At 30.5% G+C, this 24,039-nt stretch overlaps 2 protein-coding genes across 3 annotated transcripts; both read right to left on the bottom strand.

Moving 5' to 3' along the window:
- Positions 1-980: 980 nt before the first annotated feature.
- LOC129902802 (cyclin-D3-3-like) lies at positions 981-2,777 on the bottom strand. The gene is made up of 4 exons (XM_055978210.1): positions 2,068-2,777; positions 1,768-1,969; positions 1,506-1,636; positions 981-1,332 (listed from the first exon to the last, which is right to left on the bottom strand). The coding sequence occupies exons 1-4, from the start codon at positions 2,533-2,535 to the stop codon at positions 1,108-1,110; spliced, it is 1,026 nt and encodes a 341-aa protein (XP_055834185.1). The 5' UTR covers positions 2,536-2,777; the 3' UTR covers positions 981-1,107.
- Positions 2,778-13,861: 11,084 nt separating this feature from the next.
- On the bottom strand, positions 13,862-20,169 carry LOC129903867 (protein DCL homolog, chloroplastic). 2 transcript variants are annotated; one of them, XM_055979383.1, is made up of 3 exons: positions 19,771-20,169; positions 14,974-15,088; positions 13,862-14,380 (listed from the first exon to the last, which is right to left on the bottom strand). In XM_055979383.1, the coding sequence occupies exons 1-3, from the start codon at positions 20,079-20,081 to the stop codon at positions 14,213-14,215; spliced, it is 594 nt and encodes a 197-aa protein (XP_055835358.1). In that variant the 5' UTR covers positions 20,082-20,169; the 3' UTR covers positions 13,862-14,212. The 2 variants fall into 2 exon arrangements, with proteins under 2 accessions (XP_055835358.1, XP_055835359.1); XM_055979384.1 differs by lacking the exon at positions 13,862-14,380 and adding an exon at positions 14,405-14,798 and having other exon boundaries at positions 19,771-20,146.
- Between the last annotated feature and the right edge of the window lie 3,870 nt (positions 20,170-24,039).

Raw genomic sequence — 24,039 nt, 5'->3', positions numbered from 1 at the left:
ATATGTGATGACTCAGAATATTCTAAGAAATATAAGTAGGAGAAATTTTAAAAAGTTTCACAACTTGTGATGATTTTCTTAATTATAAAAAAAAAATTAAAAATTCAAATTATATATCCAAAACAAATTTCAACATTAAATCAATATCACAATATCTCAACGAACCCCTAATAGATGTTACCAAAATTCAATAATGCTTTCCCTTTTTTAAAAATTGATTTAACTAGTGTCCTTCTCATAGACCTCTAAATTCAGAAGAAAAAAAACTAAAAATAGACTAGCTCTTGTAACGAGGTCAAACCAATAAAACTACTTACAAATCTAACCCCAAAGAAAATATGGCCAGTGGCCGACAATATGTTCCTTCCTCCAGATGTGAACAAAATCCACTATTTCCCCAAAGCTTTCATTATTTTTCCACACCACCAATCTCTTTCTTTGTTTTGAAAAATGTAGCACAATAGTGTAAAAAGAAATTTCAATTCATACGATCAATGAGAATTAATATTTAACATAGAACTTAAATATTATATCAAGAAAAAGTAATTCGATGAAGTAAAACTTTCACTATGCATAAAATTCAAGAAAGAGACAGATCATAAAAAATTAATGTGCGTTGTCTTTCTTTGCATTCTACGAGAAACTATTTCTACGAATTGAATATGTATTATTCGAATCATACAACAATAATTTTATCAATTACGTGTTATTAACACTAATGTTATTAAATCAAAAAGTTGAAAAGATATTATAGGATGAACAATTGGACATGAATTAACTCCTAATACTCATTTCCTATTTTGTTTTCATGCAAGTTTTTATTTCAACAGGGTAAAATGCCAACCATCTTTACTAGTACTAAAATTTCATAGCCCCACTATAGACAGTACACCATTAAACAAATGGTCCATTAGCTAGCTGTTATAATTGTCAAAAGGGGGTTTGGTTTTAAATGTAAAGATGGTAAGAAAATTAACATGTGAATAAACAAGAACTGAATTAAAATACTTAGGTGAGACAAGAAGAGCACTGTTATTAGACATTATACATATGTAATAACTAGTCTATTAAGGAAATATTTAAAAGACATTTTAGAGTTGAAATTGTTTATTCTCTTGACTCCCTCCTAGTCTTCTTGGACAATGGCTTTGGTGAAGAAGTAACTGATGTAGCCACTGACCATGAATCATTGGAGTAATCTGAGCTAAATGACACATCCATTACCCCTGTTGGACTCCCTGGCAATGTCCCAAACTTTCTTTTATATGAATGATGAAAGTCAATGTTGCAAGCCACCTCTTGTATTAGCCTGTAACATTCTTCCACGTTGTCCTGTTACATTATCCAAATTTTATTAGTAAAACAGTAAATACATCTCACTCCCAAACAAATTAAGTCAACTAAGTAAATTATTGCTCTCTAATGGATACGTGCAAAGTATTAACTGAACAAGTAAAAATAGAAGAACGGTCAAAAAACAAAAAAAGTAGAGAAAATGTAATTACCTTGACAATTCCAAGGATGCCCAAAAGTTGATCTTGGTACTTCTTTCCAATGCAGGGCTGTAGCCTATCAAGAACATGCAACATTGTGGCAGAAGCCATTGCAGAAGGAAGGTAACCAATGAATCTACCATCTGCCATTGGTAAATACCATATACCAGTTAGAAAATACTATAATTGATAACATTAAAGATTGTTGCAGTCCATATAATGGGACGACATAATTAAGTACATAAAAATGCGCTCTAGACACAAACATGCTTACCAGTAATTGCATAGAGAAGCACCTTCTCACATCTCCTCAAAAATTCCAATGATAGACAGTACTTCAATTCAAGCCTCCTAGTTATAAAATCAAGAAATGAAAATGGGGTCACTGGATTCATCTTCCATTTTAGTGTAGACAGAACCAACATCTCCATTCTCTGAACTGTTTTGGATTCAAACACAAATCTTGATTCCTCAACCTAAAAAAAAAAAAGGAAACCCCAAATCAATCAAACATGATCACAGAAACAAATTTACAAGATCCATTAAATTACTAAAAATTTTCTTGGAAACATACTTGGAGGTCAAGAAGCAAAGGAACATCAGTTTCTTCAACTTTGGAAGCTAATGAAAGACAAGCCACAGCAACAAGTTGATTCATCCATGGCTTATGATTCTGATTCTGAGACTGATTAAAGCTAATTAAGAGAAATCTATCAAAGTAATTGACTGCTAGAAATGCAGTTTGAGCAGAGAAAGAGTAGAAAGCAGTGGTTTTGAGTATCCATTCAACTGATTCTCTTCTTGATGAAATAAAAGATTGGTTTTTTTCTAACACATTGTAGCTTATTTTACTCTCTGTTTCTTTAGAAAACAGAGAGATAAGTTCTCCTTCCTCCCATAACAAGTCATGTGGAGAACTCAGCGTTTCTACTTCTTCTTCAGTGAAAATATCTTCTTCTTCCCAAGTTTCTTTTTCTTCTTCACAATAAAGAGAATACAATAAAAATGGGATCTTTTGTTGTTCTTGATAATGTTGAGACATTATCTTCTTCTGAGAAGAAGAAATTTAGTTTTGTTTTCATTTACTTCATAATATTCAGCAGAGGCTGTTGTTGATAGTGTTGAAGAGAGAAAGTGGAGAAGAGGAAAATGGGGAGACTGAGGGAAAGATTGTGTTTTTATTTTGGATATTTGGGCTATGTTTTTTTTTTCATTGAATTGAAAGGAATTTATGGATTTTATTATTTTTGTGTATATGTGTATAGGAGGAGACTAGACTGGAGGAGTATATAGGAGAAAAAAATTTGGAATCATGCAGAATAATAACTCGACACGTGAGGTTCGTGCGTGTTACAAATATGGTTGGGAGTTGGGACCCCAATTATAATAAGAGGCCCAATGGAGTATGTAGTTTTAGCACTGGTAAAACTATCCAAAAAATCTTGATAAAGCAGCAAGTATTTGTTTGAGTTTTGAGTATGTAGTTTTAGGCAGTAAGTATTTGTTTGAGTTTTGAGAATGTAATTATTTTTAATAAAGAGTATTTTGTTTCAAAATAGAATTTTTTTCGACATGAATTCGATTTAGATAAATTTTAAAGTAAATATCGGAAAAACAAGAGAGAATCAAGAAAAAAAAAGCGTTTTAGCGTTGATAATAAAAGGGTGGACCAATTGACAAGTGAAGGTAATTCTCATAGATTGATTGAAGATTTGAGTAGTGATGAAGGATAAGTGAGAATATTTTTATTTTTTTGATATGGTAGGTGTGGTTAGGAAAAAAATTATGGACCAATCAATTCTTAATACTCTCGTTAATCTTATGACAATATGTGATAGTCATTCTCTGTGAAAACATTTTACTTTTAACCCTCAAATTTCTTTTGGCATTGAATATCCATTATATGTATGATGTATATAACAATATTTTGCCAAAAGAATAATAATAAAATAAAAAATCAAAACAAATGATATCGTTGTAAAGACATTTGATTGTATAAATTATTCACTATTCTATGTTTATACATCAAATTCCGATACTTAATTATAATTAATTAAATGATCAATTGAAATAAAATTTGCGTTAATTAACTTAATGTTGACCTCCTCCAAGCATCAATGTTAGTGTTATGTAGCCAATTTTAATAATGACGAGTTAATATTCATCGTTTAATTTGTACCTGCATGGTCCATGCAGGATTAAAGCTCGATCCTTAATTAAAGATCCAGATTCATTATGGATAAATTATTTAATGTTGACGAGAATTAAGTAATTCTCTATTCTTATTTCAAATTACTTTAATGATGAAGATAATTACTTAGTTTGAAATAAACTAGAGGTCATTAGTCATTACTAACTAAGTAAATGGAATAAGTTTAACTGAAACACTTGGAAAAAAAATGAGACGGAAATTCATCAATATCTTTTTAAACTTGTCATTTCATTACGTATTTAAATTATGATATATTTTAGGTATAATACATAAATATGATCTTTAATTTGGTTTAAACTGACAACTATGACATTTAACTTTACTAATGCACAAGTAGACACTTTAATTATCCAAATTTTGAATAAATAGACACATTCGTCCTACATGGCAATTTTGTGTCGTACCTGACGTCCTATATGTATTGTGTCACGTAGGACGTGTGTTTCTACTTATTTAATTTATACAAGTTTAAGTGCCTACTTGTGGACACTTAAAGTTGGAGGGCATAAATATGAATTGAAGTCAAATTATAGGGCATATTTATATATTATCCTTATATTTACACCTATAGATATAATAACGTATTCTTATTAAATATTTTTGGATTCAAATGTTTAAATAAGTTTATACGCATATTTTGAAGCACATATTATGTAGAGTATGACGTCTAATAAAAATACTATATTTAATATTTAGATTCTCAATTATAATAATTATTTAAATAAAATATATCGATAAATTTAAAAAAATTAAAAATGTATACGGCCTAAAGTAAATCAAAGAAAACAAAGGACCAAAGGGGGAACAGTTGACTAGTGAATGCAGGCACCGTAAAGTTTGCAGCAAAAATGACAAAATTACAGCTTCAACAGAAGAGTGAGTCTTCCCATTTGCCAACTACTACTTTTACTTACATCATTAATTTAACATTACCTCCCCTAATTCTCCATATTTTTCTTCTCCTTTTTCCAATTATTAACATTTATTTTATTTTATTTGAAAAAAAAGTAGTAGCAGTAGTGCAAGTACTTTATGTTATTGATGATATATTTTCAAAGCACTCACTTTATACGAAGGTGGAATAGTCATATATACCTTCAGATCTCTTCTTTTATCAAAGTGTATAAAAGGAAGAAAAACCCATACAAACATATTAAACCAAAGAGAAAAAGCAGCCAAAAGTTACTCTGCGTGCCTATTTTAGAGTAGACTCTACCACTCACCATCACTCCCAAAAGTCCAAACACCATTTTCGATAATACCCTAAATCTAAAGTTAAAGTAAATTTCATATGCCTTTAATTAATCCTTCTCCAAATAACAATGACAAAAATAACATATTCAACGTAATTCAACAAGTAAAGTTTAGGAAGGCTAGATTAATGTAATGCAGGCGTTATTTCTATTTTTACTGAGATAGAGAGTCTGTTTCCAATAATCTTCCCCATTTGCCTCAATTATAAGCATTTTTCATTAACTTTCTTTTTTCTTCTTTGTTGCTTCATAACTTATTGATAATAACATCAACGTTGAGTCTAACTAAATCCAAGATACTAATTTTACTATTCATGAGGTGAGAATTGAACTGAACCAAGTCAAGTCTTGGTCCTCAATCCACCGATTTGAGAATCAACACTCATCTATACAAAGTGGTATGAGATTTTAGTAGTCGACTTTGTTTGTTAAGGATTGAATCTGGTGGAGTATGTTTCCATCTCATCTAAATATATACTTAATTGTCGTGATAACGCTATATTTTATTTATTTAAATATATTTTCAATACGTCATTTCATTTGAGTCCTTTTTATATATATATAAAATTTATCGTTCAATGACTTGGAAATTCTTTGTGAGGATTAGTATCTATGAGACTTGAATCCAAATTTTTTGTCTGACTATATTAAAGTGTATCACCGTCTAATCTAAAATTTAAACGTTCAAATGAGATTGTCTCGCCTCTTTGACATATCCTTTTGCATGACTCTCATGATAGTAAGTCAAATAGTATTGGACCAACATGATTCTCTCAAGCGTCCTAATATACTAGAATATTGCATGAACAATTTTAATCTAGTAATATGATCTAAAAAAGATGTTTGCAACGTATCTCCATTGACAACATTCATACCTCCATAAATTTTGCTTACAAAATGAAGCAATCTTTCTATCTAACATTGTCATTAATTGATTCTTTTTTTCGTTGTCCATGCATTAGGCTAATATATTGTTAGAATGCCACCAAACAAAATTAAATTAGAAGGAATTCTAGTTTCCCAATGCCTTTGCTTACTGTCTCTGTCTCTGTAACTTCTTTTTTGTACAAAGAAAGCTGAAAGTAGAATAGTGTGTAAGTAGACTAGTTGGGAGAATAGAACAAGACAGCATATTTTTAGAAGCAGAATAAAGGAGGGAAAATGGGTAGATGTATTTGCCACAAATATCCGTATGTATGTATACTTCAAGTAACTAAAGAGACATAATAAATGCAAATGTACACGTTGTGGCAGGGATAAAGCTTTGGCTATAGTTCGACTGAATTTAATAGTTTTGGCTGATATTAAGTGTGGAGCTAAGGGGTTGATTCGAACATTTTTCAATGAAAATTAAATTGCATATATAAGATTTATATTACTTTTCTTGTTTTAATTTGTTTGTCTTATTTTATTTGACATGATGTTTAAGAAAGTTAAAAAATAATAATTTTGAGTCATACAACAACAAGAACAACCTAGTGAAATCCCACAACGTGGGTCTGGGGAGAGTAAAATGTATGCAGACCTTACTCCTACCAAGGACGGCTGTTTTCGAAAGACTCTCAGCTCAATAAGAGCATAAAAGATAGTTGAGTCATATGATCTTAAATTAAAGATATTTAAAACGTAACAAAATGTTCGTTAATTTTATGGTCTTAAAGATAAGGTGAAAGGTAAGAATTGAATCTCTTTAAGTTGTGACTGTGTTTGTATTTTGAATCCTGTAAAATGAAAAATTTAGCTCCAACACAGACTGAGTTTCTGCTATGATTAGTTGCTTTCTTTCTTTCCTTTGCTTTTATTAGCTTTTTTTCTTCACTTCCTTTCCCTCTTTTTTAATGGCTCATTCTCCGAGGACTTTGGCTAGCTGGAGAACACCCCCCCACGCACAACCCCCCACCCCGGATATAAAATAAATGGAGTACGATATATTAAGAAACATCAGAAAAAATATGAGAAAATAAAGACCAAATAGCTAAATGGTGATATGTTAAAGAATTTAAATGTTATAAGTTATGAATATACTTGGTTAGAAATGTAACCAAAGAAATACATGCATGCAGCAAATATAAAGTAGTGTATTGTCATGCGTAGAAATAAGATAGTGTATTGCTAATAATATTATCCAGTTAACCAAAATAAAAAATAAAAAAAATAAGATAGATTATCAACATGAGTTTTAGTGCAGTGATAAAATTGCTTCATCCGTAACCAGAAATTTCAGGTTCGAATCCTGATTATAGAGAAATTCTTATTGTGAGCGACGTCCTGAACGGATCCTACAGTGTGTGATCCCAATTTAGATCAATTTATGATGAAACAATGGGACGGAGAGTTTTGGGAGAGAAGTGGAAGAGGTAAGGACCAGTTTGCAAATGCATGGAGTTAATGAATGTTGTGTGATTAGTACTCCTTTGTCTCGATTAATATGACATGTTTTATTTTTTAATAAATTTAAAAAAGAATTATACTTTCCTATTTGATAAATATTAAATGAAACTATAAATATATAATCCACATTAAATTCCACTTAATAATAATATTTTATAAATTTGTGTTTGATTAAAAGAATGTCATATGAATTGAAATGGAAAGAGTAGTTTAATATGAAGGAGTACTTAGGTCATTGGCATGGACTGCAGTGGCTTGTGAACCAATGGTTCGTCACCAATTACCCATTAAGTAAAAAAGTAACTTCCACTTAAACAATTTATAGATTTTTTGTTGGTTCCTAAACCTGCTACCCCTTGATACTTTTTTTACTTCAATCCTAGCTAGATTGATTTGATTCACAAGGCCATATCTTGTGCGTTAGACAGTTCTTAAACTTAGTCATAGTGTTTGGAATTTGGATAAGTCTAGAGTTTATAAGCTAAAATGTATCAAAAGTCATAAGTTGGTTATTTTAAACTTCTATTTACAAATATTATTTTGAAAATGATGATTTTTGCAGATTATAAGAAACTTTGGTTGAATTAAGTAGGTGTTTCGACATGCGATTTCATCTGAAATCAGTGTTTGGACATGTGATAAAATTTTAAATTCTTCAAAAAGCTTGATTTGAAAAAATTTCATATCATGATTTCACATTTTTTAAATACAATAATTGACGCACAAGTTTATATTGTGAAAAAGAAATCCATCATTTTATATTTTCATAATTATTTTTTGTGAAAACACCAAAGGAGTGATGAAATATTCACTGAATATGAATACGATGATATAGTTACTAATGGTATTGACCATATTCAATTTTATTGAAAAGTAGTGCTTACAACTTATGTTTAATTTTACTTTTTTATTGAACTAAAATTTGATCAATAAATGTTGTATTTTTTAGAATAACTCTGTGATAATATATTAAACTTTTGTTATGAAATTTTGCTTATTTGGTAAGATTGTATAAAGAATTAAGACAATTTTGATAGTTTTCATAACTAATGAATTTTTTTATGCTTATGAGCGAATACTACAACTTAAAAATCCAAACTACATGTTCAAACAAACTCCAACTTCATCTCATACGATATCATCTCAACTAACCAAACGGACCCCGAGTCTTTTCCGATTTGGCTCTAATATCTTCTGTAATTCCAAAATATTCTTCCTAAAAGATATATTATATCTCTATTGTATTCTATATCCATGTTCATTATTTTTTTTATGTAAAAAAGTTTTAAAATTTATATTTTTAATAAATATCTTTAAATATATTTCAGTCATATTAACAAAAAATAAAATTAATCTGATTTTTGTTTACCAATCACACATTATTTAACTAAATCTTCTACTTCTCTCTCAGCACGTCCTCAACAAAATCTATCGAATCAACACTTTTATCCAAACACATTACTAGCTACTTAATTATAAAATTAATTTTAATCCCTAATTATTATTATTTTGCATTTAATAATTATCTACAACTTTTAATCAACTAACGAAACGGTCTCTTATTCAACCATATCTGCTCTCCTTTGAATATTAAAACAATTTATTTCGTGTACTTTGCTTCTTGATATTAAAATTCCACCAGACTGTGCACTTCAATATGGTGATAATATTTATTGTGACCTAGGTTTTTTCACATCATATCTCTAGTTGTAACCTCATTAATATAAGTACTAGTTTTATTATCACTATTTTAGTTTTTTTTCGTCTCTATTAATTGAATTACTTTTATTACTCTTTTAATGTTTGTTTTTCTTCAAATTATTGGTTATGATTGATAAGTTAATTTACTCCAGAAATCTTACAACTGTTCTTGGTCGTGTGACATAAATTTGGAAGTCAAACTGCCAAAGACAAGTTAATGTTGGCATCATAAAGTTTCAAAAATAGCACGAAGTAATTAATTTATAATCATTGACTACACGAAACAGTTCTTATGCAATTAATATACGTTGATGTTTTAGCTCTAGCTGATAATTCATAACCAGTTTTATTTTTAAAGTTATTAATCTGATATTTTGCGGATGATTAATTAACTATAATTATCTTTAGGTATTGATTGGATATGAAAGATTTCTAACACTATTCATAGTATACTTTTGATTTGTTATAGTCGATAATCTATTTTTTCGTATAATCATAGTATTCCGACTAAGAGTATATGGGGTATCTGTCATTAGAGGCGGAGCCACCTATTGCTCATGGGGTTCATTTGAACCCATTCGGCTGAAAATTATACTATTTATACATGATAAAAATATTTTTTTATGTATACATAGTAGATGTAGAACCCCCTTCGACAAATTCATGTATCTATTATCTTCAAATTTTGAACCTCCTAAATCAAAATCATGTTCCCGCCATTGTATGTCATGTGTTATTAACACATATATTGAATAACTTTGTCCACATAGACTTGGAAACGTTGGACTTACATAATAAGTTGCCTAATATTTTTGCTTCTATTGAAATTTTAAATTTATTTATTTTTGAAGTTACTAATTTCAAATTTTGGAGTTGATTAAATATTGTTATCTTTTTGGTATAATTTGATGGTACAAAAATTAATTTTCAATGACAGTATGGTTAAACTTCTAGTTGCAAAATCAACTTTTTTTTCTTCTTCTCCATTTTGTTTAGTTATAGAATGTAATAAAAACAGCAGCCTCTATAGAGACTAAAAAGATCGTAGCGACGACGCCCAATTACCTCCAATGTAATTGCATGACAATTATATTACGTACTCTTGATATGAGCTGATATGATGGGACCAACAAGAACAATAATATCATATCTATTCAGTGCAATCTCATAAGAAATGATTTAAAATTAAAATGTATGTAGATCTTATTCATATCTTATACAGAGATAAAGAGACATTTTTTGTTTTAGAAATAAAACTCAGCTCAAATACCACCAAGTTAGTGTCTCTAGCGCATATAAAAGAACGTACAAAAGTAGGGGTGTGTAAAAATTTGAATCAACTTATAAATCAAATTGAAAAAATGTTATTGAGTTAATGAGTTTTTTATGGTTTTAAATATCATGTTATTGATTCGATATTGATTTTTTTAATATTGAGTTATTGGGTAAACTGATAATCCAATAAGACAGTAGTAATTTACTATTTTTACCTCTACATAACTACATATTAACATCAGTACCTTATTGGCTAATACATTTGTTTTTTAGGCTTCAATTCACATTATTGTCCTAATTCTTCTATTTGTATTACATTTGTATAGGAATTTTTTTTTCATGTTAGTTACTATTATTTCTATTCTATAAGCATTTTGTAAAGTTACATTATTGTCTTATCATGCCAAATTATTGGAGAAGTCATATAATTATTTAATGAACATTTTCTTATTAATTAAAATTGAAACCGAATCGTTAAGTCAAAAATCGATAAAAAATAAAAATCAAACGGATTGATGTACAGCCCTAGAAGAGAAAAAAAAGAAGAAGATGTAGTAGCAAGTACTAGATGAAGTATCACATAACATACAAGTTAACAAACAGTTGCAAATTAATAATGCAATAATTAAAATACAAAAAATATAATTGATAGCAACACAAATCGAATGACAAGAAACTACACCAAAAGCTGATGGGAAGGGACTGATTGATCAAAATCCATTGCCCCATTGCTTTGAAATTTCTTGTCACAAAAGTACTCTCATTCTGAAAAGAAAAAAAAAACGACAGAATTCACCGAGTACTCTAATATAGTCAGAAATAGAGTGTCGACAAATATAAACTTCAGACGTAAATTTTTAAAATTTAAAAGCCAATATTAGTATAGCTTATTTATATATGACATGAAGAAGTATCACAATTTATATTATAGGAAATCGTAGTATAAGAGAAATTATTTCACTATCCAAATAATACTCCTATATTTTTGGGGCAGGAAAATATACTTCTCTTTTTTCCATAATTTTTAATAAAAATATCAAAAGGTATAAACTCTCCTCCAAATGTTATGAAATACCTTGATAATATACACTAAAACGTATCTTTTTAAAAATATTATACCGTAATTTGACAAAAAAATGTAGAATATTCGGAACTTAAGGAGTTAGAGTTATGTTCGGTTATATTTTTTCGTAAGGAGTATTTGAAATAATATTGATCCTTGAATATACGTAAATACAATTTCAAATGTAAAAAGCAAGTTATAAGATGTTTCTCAAAATTGAAATAGAACTTCATATTGAATTAAAATTTTCATAACAAAACACTAATTTTCAAATAAAGTGATCTGTTTTTTTTTTAAAAAAGTTAATAATTTTTATGACTAAACGGGTTTCGGAGTACTACGTGTTTGTCTCTCTCAAAGATCCTATAAAGATTGTGCGCAGAAGATTTGAAAAAAAGAAAAGAAAGAAGTGGTGGATAGATTTTATTAGCTGGAGGGATTCATGAAATTGCTTGTGGGTTTTGGACCCACAACACCTAATCAAATAGTAAGAGTCCAATTATCCAGTCTGTTTACATTATAGCACCAGCTTTAAAAGTTAAAACCAAATCATTATCCCTAATAATCTATCATAAATTGCTAAGTTGATGTTTCCACTTAATTACTAAATTAAGAGCATAGAGGCTAGCTATGCAATAAGGTAAAAAGGTATAGCATTAACCTCTGTCTAAGCATTAATTAACAAAGTTACTTGGTACTTCTATGGATGATATCCAAGTATGCACAGGTTAAACAAAATACCATCATTATTAGAAAATGTACAAATAATAGTAATCCTTCCCTTTCATATTAAGTGAAATTGTGAGACAATGCGCACATATTAAGAAAAATATTTAAAGACATAATTTGAATTATATTTTTCATTATTGTTCTTTGTAAACTCATAAATACAACTTTGCAATTAGTATGATTTATCTCCTAGAAAATATAAAACTTCAATAAATGAAAAGAAAAATATGAAAAAGGCTTCAAACATCTATCTTGAACTTTGAACAATTCTATTATTTTGTACAATGAAAAATCCATCAAAAATTCACTTAATATGAAATGGAGGAAGTAATAATTTAGAACATTTAAAATATGTGCAAGTTGAGCCGATACCATCATTATTATTAGAAAAATAGGAGAATAATTGTAAAATCAATAAAATTATCGAAATATTTGCAAACTGATCAAACACCACCATTATTAGGAAAACAAGAGAATAATAATAAGTTCAGTAGAATTATCAAAATATACGTAAACTGACCAAACACCACTATTATTAAAAAGACAGAACAATAATCATAATTCAATAAACAATCGAAATATGCGCAAACTGAACCAAACAATATTATTAATAGAAAAACGGAAGCATAATAGTAATCCCGTAGAACAGTCAAATTATGCCAACACTGAACTGAATCATTATTATTATTAAGAGAATAATCATACGTCAGTACAACAATCCAAACATGCCGAAGCTAATCCGAAAACCATCATTATTTTTTGAGAGATGTATTAAAAATAGTTCTGAACTTAGCATAAATTATTTGTTTCATCCTCAAACTAATAACAGGCTTAAGAATATCCCTCTATTTGACTAACTAAAATTAAATGCACTCCTGATCTACAATATAACATAACAAGTGATCTCAAACTCTTGTAGGAGCATTAGACTCTTAATAAAAAACTGACAAAGTGTTGAAAATACTCCTAAATTTAACAAGAATTTAGAAATATATTTCACTCATGTTGAAAGTTCGATGATATATTTAAATTCAATTAATCAAATACAAAAATGTTCTTAAGACTGTCAATTATTCGAGGTATTTTTTATATTTCTCTCTTTTTTAAAAAAAAAAAAAAAAGGCTAGACAGGCGAATTGGGGCAAGCCAACGTCACAAAAAGAAGGAACACTTAAACATGCAAGCTGGGACAACTTTGACTTACTCGAATTCTACCTCGACCATCACTGTATACTGACAGACCGTGCCGTGGCTAGTTTTCTTAATTTTCACACAAACACAAGTCATAGTTATGAAACTGATAAAAGTGCTATTATTATTTTTCCCAATCCAAATTGATGCACATGACATGATCCTACGGTCAAAGTGTAAAAAGCATGCTACCCTTTTTTTCAAATTTTTTGAGATGTACAAGTGAGCATGAGTTCAGTGGCAATCATGACTCCATTGCATGATTGAATCTGAGAAACATAATGCATGTTTGACTTTTCCTCCAAAATATACACACACTTTTCATAAGCCAACTTGCAAGTGCTTCAACTATTCTATCGAATACCAACTACTTACCACCGGCACAAATAAACACCTTGTATACTACCTTCATTATTTGGCAAAATAAATTTTATCTTTACTCAAAGATAAATGCAGTAGTCACATAATAAAGGCTACTGTTTTGAGCTACAAGGTCAGCATGCAAGTTTTACTTGTGCAAGCCGCTATGCCAGGTAATGAGCCTTTGGAAATTAAAAAAGATAGAGACAGTGATTCACCAAAAAAGAGTGAGAGTCAACATTACAAGCAAAGCCAGCTAATTACTATGGAAGTGTACATTTTTTTTTAATTCCATTAACTTTATTCTTCCACAAAATAAAACTTGAAATGCTGGTCAACTAATATCTACCACATTGACTAAAGGTATCAGAAAGTCACTTGTTGGTCATTGAATCAATAAACAACCTTTAGCAGCACACCAAGCATTCACAAGATCCTGTCATTTTCTTGTTCCTTCATTGAGAAAGACCCACCATGGGGACTCTACAGGCCAACAGCTTCCAACTTTAGTATTTATGTGAGGAGAGGTTGTTTGAAACAAAACTCAACTACCACGTTTGAAGTGTTCTTTTATGAATTTTTCGGCATAAGAAGGGTACTTATCTCGAATGTACTGTCTAAGACACTTCTGATAGGAAAAGTCTATCCATCCACCGTCCACTCTTACGACAAAGAGACACCTGGATCGTCTGAACTGGGGATGCCGATCAACCTACAAAATAGAGGCTATTAGTCGACTCAATAACAAAAAATTTAATCACCAGCCACATAAGTACTGCCTCTTTACATGCTACTTTGGTTAAGAACCTGACCCCTACATCGGCAAACAGCTTAGCATGAAGTAGTACAATGATCATGAATAGGTGAACATTTTCCCCTCAAAAATTCAAAATAATCCGCACAATTTAAAATAAGTTGTCATTCTCAGGAACACTTCACATGGTTCCTTTTCTGTTAAGTGTAGTATAGTTTTGCGAAGGCTTTCTACTGTGGATAAAAGGGAAGGCTGTTATTCACAAGGGAAGACACTCTTCCACTTTTGTAGATCAATAGTTCAGACTGGCTTGTCATATGCTATTCGCCGGATGGAGTGAGTGCTCAATGGACAAATGTAGTTTGAGATGAAAAATCTACACACAGAAATTAACATTACTTATAATGCAGCACGATGATAAAAGGCTAAACTAACAAAATAAAAGAAAAAATCCATCTCTACTAACATTTTTCCGTCAATTGAAAAGAAATTTAAGTATAAGTTAATAATAAAATCAAACAATAGAGTATTAATCAAACTATGTGACCAACCATAATTGAATCGAGGCCACATCCAATTTTATCTTCAGAATGGGGATGATAAGCAAGAAGCTTGTCTACCACTATTTTCTCATCTTCTGCTGTCAGACGTTCTCCATCCATATACCTGGGGAAGTAGACAAAAAAGGATGAGACTTAGAACTAGGATGAAGCCTTTGCAGACAAGAAAGATACAGACTAAGCACTCTAACAGTATAAGATTAAGTGCCAAAATTTCCTACAAGACTGAAACAAAAGAAAAGAATCCCATACCTATGTAACTCTAGAGTGAATTCGTAGTCATTTTAAAGAAAGCAACTTTGACTGAAAATTTCCAGGCAATACCGAATTGTTCCATAACAAATGATAGTTTAATTTTTGAAGAGTAGATCATGTTCTATCTTCAACTTGACACTAACTGCAGAAACAACATGTTCGGCAGATCACCCGAAACCAAGGGTTAGATGAAACATAACAAAACACAAGTACATCTAGCCAGGAGGATAACAACTCAAATGAGATATCAACAAATGAAGATCCTATTTGCTTATGTTTTTAATGAATCAGTTCAACTCTTGTATTTTGGACTGAAATTCAATTGAAGTGTATAATAGTGGCAGCGATATGAAGCATGTAAGCTAGATAGCACTTACTGTAGTAGTGACTACCGAAAGAGGAAATTGATAACGACTAAAGAGTGCTTATTGAAATGATATTCTTGAAAATTTTACTCTTCGACATTAAGTTTGAAGACTTATGTAACCATTAGTGGTTGTTTGGTCGTTGGTTAGAGTTATATTAGTTATTGGTGTATTAATTATACCATCTTCTATCGTGCATAAAACAATACTCCCTCTATTTCAATTTGTTTGTCCTACTTTGACTTGGCACAGACTTTAAGAAAGTAGTGAAGACTTTTGAATCTTGTGGTCTTAAATTTAAATTTTGTCAAATGTACTAAAATGTACTTAAATCTTGTGGTCTTAAACATGCCATGTGGAAAGTTCGAATTAAACAGTTGCTAAAAAAGGAAAAAGGCATTCTTTTTAGAACAAACTCAAAAAGAAAGCATGACAAATAAATTGAACTGCCCATACATAAATTCCCTCATAACTTATACATATATTAGTCATGCAGGATTCTAAATAGCTAATCAAACACTGTATTCAGGGTGTTGAATTTTATATGTAGCAAAAAGATGCTACCAAACGTGGTACAAGTTATGCAAGATTTATACATGAATAAATTACATTCCTAAACAACAACGAAACAACCACTTAGTTTCTATCACTATACACCAGAATGTAAAGAAGAGACATCAAACCTTGGTGTAGGAAGTCACGCAATACAAACGAAACACAATGAGAAGCCAATTCAAAATAAAGTTACTTTTCCTTGTACTAGTTGCAAGTGTGACAGTTTACCTCAATGTTTTAGGATGTTATTTCAAAAAAATTGAGGTTTAGGGGTACTTCTTTCTATAGCAAGCTAAATCTTAGAAGAAGGCTAAAACCTATTCCTTTACTCAGTAAAGTTATAGTTTTGAATATCGAAATGTTCTTTAGTGCAGGAGAAATCTCATCGTTTACTGCTCTGTTACTTAAAATAATCATTAACGGATACAATCAACATCGAAGAGTTCAACTTGCAGAAGAAGAACCTCATCAAATTTCTTTACTTGTCGAGTTTGGTGATTCTGTTCAAGTATTAACAAAAATGTCCAACAGTTTGAAATAGAGGCTATTTAAGAAAAATGGGGAGGGCAGGAGAAGAAAGAGTATTTGTTTCTTTCTTATTTGGAAAAAGGAGTTACCTAGCTGGGGAATTTTCCTTGATCTCTATTTTTATTACGTACAAGTGGGAACACCCATCTTGTAATTGGTTTTGTATTAAAGGTAGGATTTCTTTGTAAAAAGCAGGCATCTCCACAAATATAATTAGCTTCTCTCTCATCCATCCTACCTACCTATGCTTCTATTTGCTTCACGGGTTGCAAGATTTTCAAAAACATTTACGTTTTAAATAATTTGTAATCTTCTCCTCTAGCAGGTTTTGTAAACTAAGTGAATAACATCAGGAAAATAAATTTTCTCACATGACTCATGGTTCTTGAAGTTAACAAGAAACTGCAAAATAAATAAGCCTCTCTCTAGAAATCATAAACTCATGTATTTTTGCTCTTCTTTTGAGTCACATCTCCCATACATGGACCCATGATGATCTAGCAACCTGCAACTATAACATCCAACTATCCCTGCATACCACAGGACAAATCTAAGAATCTCGGTTTGTTCATTTCCTTGTGAATACTAAATTTCCTTATGGTTATGGACAAGGATGCTACATAGATCCTTCATTTTCCTTGACGTGTCCGTGTCACACGGGTGTTTTGACAGTTCTTTCATGCAGATTCTTCAAAGTACCCTAAAACGTTAACAAACTTGCATACATTGAACCATCAGCTGAATCCATGTAGCGTAACAAAGGAGTATTTTCTTGAATGAGAAACTCAAGTAAGACATAACAATGATAATCCTATAGCTCAAATCAGATCTAATATGAAATTGATTGAAAGGACCTGAACAGTATGGTAAGTTGGTATAGGAAAGATGGATCTTGAAAATATCTTATGTCACACACGCACAACGAGAGAAACTGTAGTCAAATAAAATACTTTTGAGTCTGGTAGAGATCATTCTTATTTTGTGAAAATGTTACAATTAAATCATAAATAGATTAAGTGAAAGTAAAAAAAAAGATATTCGTTCTGGACAGAATATATTTAAATAATAAAAGTGAGTTTTCTCTAACAGTTTAAGCGTTTAGATGAGATGGTCACAGACTTCAACAAAAGGTAATTTGGTCAAGATTCTTCTAAGGACTAAGTACTCCCTCCGGTCTATATTATTTGTTGTTTTGGACTTTGACACACCCTTTGAGAAACTACTTACTCCTAGAAACTACGAATTTTTTTGACTTTTTTTGTGGTGTAGAAGGATATATATATATATATATATATATATATAGAAAGAGAGAGAGAGGGGTTATTAATCCCTCTAGCTAACTAGTCTAATACAAGAGGACATAGGGACTATTGTAGTACTTAGTTGACCTTCTTGGTCTTATTTTAAGCTACGCAACACGCATGTAGGGAGTTCCAAATAAACACATTGGAGATCAGTTGCATTTATTCTAGCTTGTGCTGCCAAAACGTGAGCTACTTTGTTCCCTTCCCTGTAGTTATGAATTACCCTTAACTAAATTTGCATCTTTCTAAGTTGACAAGTATAGAGAGCATAGGGATTTGAGGTGTATGACATGATATTGTGTGCATATTTCTAAGTGAAAAACAATATGTCATAATAGTATGTGCATATCAAATGCCTTTGAAGAAATAGGAGTACCTCTTTAAGTACCTTACAGAAAATTGTAATTAAAAAAAGACTTCTTTGAAATGTGTAAATTGGAAAAAAGACAATTAATATCTTCTTGATTATGTAAAACACCACTTAATTTGGACCAAAATGAAAAGGTGCAACACCTAATAATACTATGGTAGGAGGGAGTGTACTTTATACAATTATTTTGACAACAGATTTCAATTTTTTCTTGCTTAGTTGATATTGTATAGATGCATGAGTAAATAACGGCAAACTTTTTCCCTCATTAATTAAATAGTGTATTTAATTAATATTAGTAGTTGTAGAATTGCTCATTAGTTTCTCATCCTTCGATTTTTGTTATTATTTATTGTCTTATCCTTTGACTATCATACTATGTTGTTATAGTTATTGTCATGTTACTATATGCTATTTCTTGTACTTCTGTTACTTTATTTTCTGGACTGTTTTGGACTTCTTCTCTTGAGCTGAGAGGCCTCTCTACCTGAGGTAGAAGCAAAGTTTGTATACACTCTATCCTCTCCAGACCTCGCTTTGTGGGATTATATTGGGTATGTTGTTATTTTTGTTGTTGAAATGAAATAGTGTATTTACCTTCCTCTTCAATTTTATGTTTCCTTCTCTATGTGCAATCATTTCTTTTTCATGTTTACGGCGATTTCACATTCTAATTTCAAATCGATTTCTTTGAATTAACTATTTCATTTTCTCATGTTTGGTTCTTACAATAGAAAATAAATTTCTTTTGTGTCTCATCTTTTCTAATCGGCACAAGGTTTGAAACTCGGTGTATAATAGCCCCGTGACCCTACCCTTCTCCACTAAAATATCATACTTTTATCGAACAATAGACTTTGTAACATGCGTCTAACTCACACACCACGTATTGTGCTCTTACCACCAGATGAAAGTCCTAAGGGCATCTTATGTGTCTCATTATCATATGAATTTTACGAAATAAGTTTAGGGGCCTTTTGGTATATTTTAGCTTTAAACCACCAATTCCATTGAGACACCCGCCCCTGTACTTTTTCCAACCTCTAGAGCCATAGGATAGATTTAAAAATAGCCTTGAGAAAAAACGATTTTCCCTTTGATAGGAAAGTGCCTCTCATTATTTTCACCAATAGTTCAATCTCTTTTAGTTGGCTCATAATTTCCAAAGGTAAGTGAATTAAGTCACGCCCTTGCCTCACATATTCAACTAAACATTATGCAGTTCCATTTCCACAAATACAAAGCAAGTATGAAGTCACAATTAAACTCACAATAAGCTCAAATGAATAATTATGAACTACATAGCCTGATAAGCTAGTAGGATATACAAATCCTTCCTAGTAGTATTTGATAGTTAAAGAGTTCAATATATTAATCCAATTGCAAATTAGTAGTAAAGAAGAAGGCGAACCTATGGGAGTGGATAATTTCCTTGGCCAGGAAAATAACGGGTTCGATATCTTTGAGTATCTGCGTTTCCTGGTCTTTCCATTTTCGGTAGTCCGGGTCAGGCCATATCGGGTACTTGGGCGGATCTTTGGCGCTTAGCACAGCGGTGGTCTGGTCCCCATCGGACTCGGCAGCGTCGAAGGGCTGAGCCGACTCGGAAGCAGCTGAAAACAGCTTCGGAGAAAGTAGAACAGAGCTATGATACTGGAGCCGCTGATAGCAGAAGCGGAGCCGGAGAAGAGGTAGACCTCTGAGGATTAACGGAGCAGCCATTGTTAAGCGTTTTTTGAGTGATCAGTAGTTTTTGACTTGTGCCCTCTTTGATTCTGTTTGATTCTTTTGGGGGTAAAAACTTTAATTTTGTCTTCAAAATAGGTCCCTGGGTTTGTGATAATTGCTACTCCCTCCATTCTATTTTGGAAGAATGACACATAAGTACCAAAAACAATAGGTCAATATTCAACATCGTACTTCAAATAGGTTCCCGAAATCGCTATTCATTTTTTATTTAAAAGCTTAAGCTTCTAAACCGATTTAGTAATTGTGACTTATGCGTTAGTCTAACAAACCAAATCCATTTGAGTGGTGAAAATTGAATTTTCAAAGTAATCTATCATTGTTGAACAAGCTTAAATTAGTGAGTTTAAATTTTAAATTTGATTTTGTGAGAAATTTTTGGAATGAGAGTTTTAATTAGACTTGTCAGAAATAGTGTAAGGAGGTTGTTTAGGAAATTTGATTTCATTCATTGGAGATTTGAAGTGATTTTGAACAAATGTACTTTTATACAACACATGTACATTATGTATATATAGGTGTATAATAGTGTATAAGAGGTGTTTATATACTCATATACACTTTTATACAAAATTTGTCTTTTTTTTTCTTTCTTGCGCCTCTTCTTAAATTTAACTAAAATCTATTTCAAATTTAAGTTTTGTACTCCTCGATATTCTTTAAAATTGTAATCAATCATACTAAAGAGAGTATCAACTTAAAGGTGTTACCATGTCAAATGAATAGACATGACACAATAATCAAATGTGATAATTCTTTCAAAATTGATGTTTGTCTATGTTCAGGGAAGTAAATGAAAAAAAATTAAAAAAATCACAACCACAACCAACACCACTAAAGAGCATATTGGGTGGTAGTTTGGATAAAAAAATTACAAATCAACTTGGATGATGATAATATATGATAGGTCGGATGAAATGTATTTCAATAGAAAATTTCAACTATGTTACGCTAAGTGTGACAACTCGCCACATCATCACGCTACAGAAGAGCCACATGGCACAAAGTTACCCATGTGGAAGCATTACATAGAAAAAAGCCTAGTCCATAGTGGAAGGTTCTAGAGACATGTGGAGAATTTCCTGGAAAGACTTTAGAATTCCATGAATTTGAATGGAAAGTCATTAGAATCTTCTAGTTGCGTAGAGTATTCTAGAAAGAGGACTTATTTGTAAATATAGATGGACTTGTATAGAAATTATTATTTGCATTTTAGCCATTAGAAAGTAGTATAAATAGAAGGGACCATTCATTTGTAACAATAATCAAGCAATCAAGCAACAAGCTAAGTAATCTTCCAAAGCAATACACAAAGCTTTCTTCATAAATGCTCTCTTGTTTTTCTTTTAATCTAACGTTCCTTAGTGATCTAGTCTAAAAGGCCTACTTGAGCTTGCAAGATCGTGAAAGATTCGTGAGCAAGTTGTCAAGTACCGTACGGAGGTCTTAGTCGAAGTCTAAGTTCGTGACATAAAAAATTAAAAAAAAAACTTTCAAAAATGAATTTGAGCTTAATTAGAGATTCATAGCTATAATGTGCTTAATTACAATTCATAGTTACATTTTAGAATGATGAGAGATGCAAGCGAGATTGAGAGAGGGAGAAGAGAGGCAAACGAGATTTTGAAGAAAGAGAAGAGAGAGGTTGTATCTATGAATACAATTATTTCAAGTGTATTGACAAATACAATTTTTATCAACAAGAAGTCATGTATGAAGTATATTTGTTCTTTGCGTATTCACCATGTTCATACACTATGTATATAATTATATAAGCTTTTTTGAAAAGTCAATGCTGGTTTCTAAAGATTTAATACAACTATAATGATATTATATACAACTTTCATCCAATACTCATACAAATTTGATTCAATTATAACAGTATATAAACTTAAAATTCAGTTTTATACAACTTAACATACAATTATAATACAAACTTTTATTCAAATTTGATACAATTTAATTGAAACTTCGAAGTTTAACAAAATTAGGACTGAAATTCAATTCAAAACTAAATCAAATTTTACCCAAACAGTCCATATTTTATATTTGAACTCCCCTCGACATTCTAATTCTTTGGAGATATCACTACTCGAAATGAAATTCGTTTTCAGCAAATCAATTTTCTATACATAGAGAATCCTTAAATCCAAATTTAATTTTTCATTATCATTCCCAATTTAGATTATCTATAAGTGTAATTATGTTTGACAAATAAAAAAAAATGTACTTATCTATGATGATCTTATTTGATTATGAGGTGATTTTCTCTTTATTTATTAATTCATTATAGGTTAATCTGTTCAAATTTAATCAACTCGCTCATTTGATATCGTATTTTTTGAACTCTTATCAGCTTTGTGTTTTGATGGGTACATGAATGTGCATGCACATGCAATGTTTGTGATATACTATTAGTTTTCTTTATCCAATTGAAATGGTCTATTGTGATTGGACATAAGGATGATTATCGACTTGTAATATAATGACCAAATTACGCTTTGCTCCCTCTAGGTATGAGATTTAAATTGCGAAAAGTAATACCATGCTATATCTTCAATTTAGTGTTAAAACCTTATAAATTAAAAATGTCAAAAGTAAGTAGTTTTGATCTTCGTTAAATATTTAACAAATTCACGGAAACTTATATTTGAATATGTTGTTTTTACAATTTCTGCTATTGGTGATATATTTCTAGAGTTTGACATCTTTTTTTAGGTATAAATTGTTTTATTTTTGGTTTCTCATGTGATTTTGTGTTATTATTTTTATGATTTGATGGAACCTTTTTGATGGTTTTTAATATTTTATTCACGGTCTCTCTTAAATCTAACACGGAGAATATAATTTTTCAAAATATATTTGGTGAAAACAAAAAATGTTCATTTTTGACAAACTTGTAGGAGCAAACGGTTCAAAAATAGCAATATACTCAGTGTAATTTTATAAATTGGGTTAAAAAAAAATAAGCAGAAGAAAAAATGATTGGTTCGAAAAGATAGGTGAGCAGGAGTTTCACTTGAAGTTTATGGGTTGCTAGCTTTAAGTCTCATCCCACGGATATATTTTTTGACTATGAAAAGCTAGAGAGATAGATCACGCCTAAAAGTTGTTATTTCTATTAAATATGTGATACACCCCGTATTTTTGTACATTAAAATATTTTTTTAGCTAATCGCGATACGTGTAAGGGCAAGATTATTTGGGATACGAGGTAGAGATTTTCTATCTCCGAGTTTTACTAGTGCGCAAATTGTTTATAAATTTTAGTTGGTCTGGACATATGCTATATGCCGTAGGTTTATACGTCAAATTATTTGTAAGCAATTCAACTCAAGTTGAAGGCAAGGTCATTTTCGGACACATAATAAAAACCTTTACGTTTCAATTTTTTTTTATTAGAATATAAAGTATGTATAAATGTCTTTTAGTGAAAATAATGATAGTAATATATTAGTGGAAGTTAGGAGTTGATTAATTGTGATTAAATTAATAGTTAATAGTTAGTGGTTATCTATCCATTAATTAGCTTAATTTATATTTTATGGAACCCACCCATTTTGTCAAGAACTATAATAATATATATGTAATAAAGATACTACTATGGTGAGTAGTGAGCACGTGTAAGGCAAATGGGTTATATATATATATATATATATATATATATATATATATATATATATATACATATTGTTAAGTAAAAGTTAAGATGTATATTCATTTCATTTGCTGCAAATTGAGTTTAGGAGGAAAAAAATATGTCAACGTGAGTTAGATTGCTGGAGAAGATGGCGTTAAAGAATCAAGATCTTTAAGGTAAAATTCAACTTGTTTTCTACATGTTTCGAAAGAAGTTTAAAGTCAAAAAAAAAAAAAACTTATTAGATGTGCAGTGAATATAAAACGCTATAGGTATTGATGTTGAGGTATAAAT

The sequence above is a fragment of the Solanum dulcamara genome, chromosome 9, assembly GCF_947179165.1.
Source record: "Solanum dulcamara chromosome 9, daSolDulc1.2, whole genome shotgun sequence".
Taxonomy (NCBI): domain Eukaryota; kingdom Viridiplantae; phylum Streptophyta; class Magnoliopsida; order Solanales; family Solanaceae; genus Solanum; species Solanum dulcamara.
The sequence above is the reverse complement of the archived record's forward strand: the minus strand, read 5'-3'. Positions and strand labels throughout refer to the sequence as shown.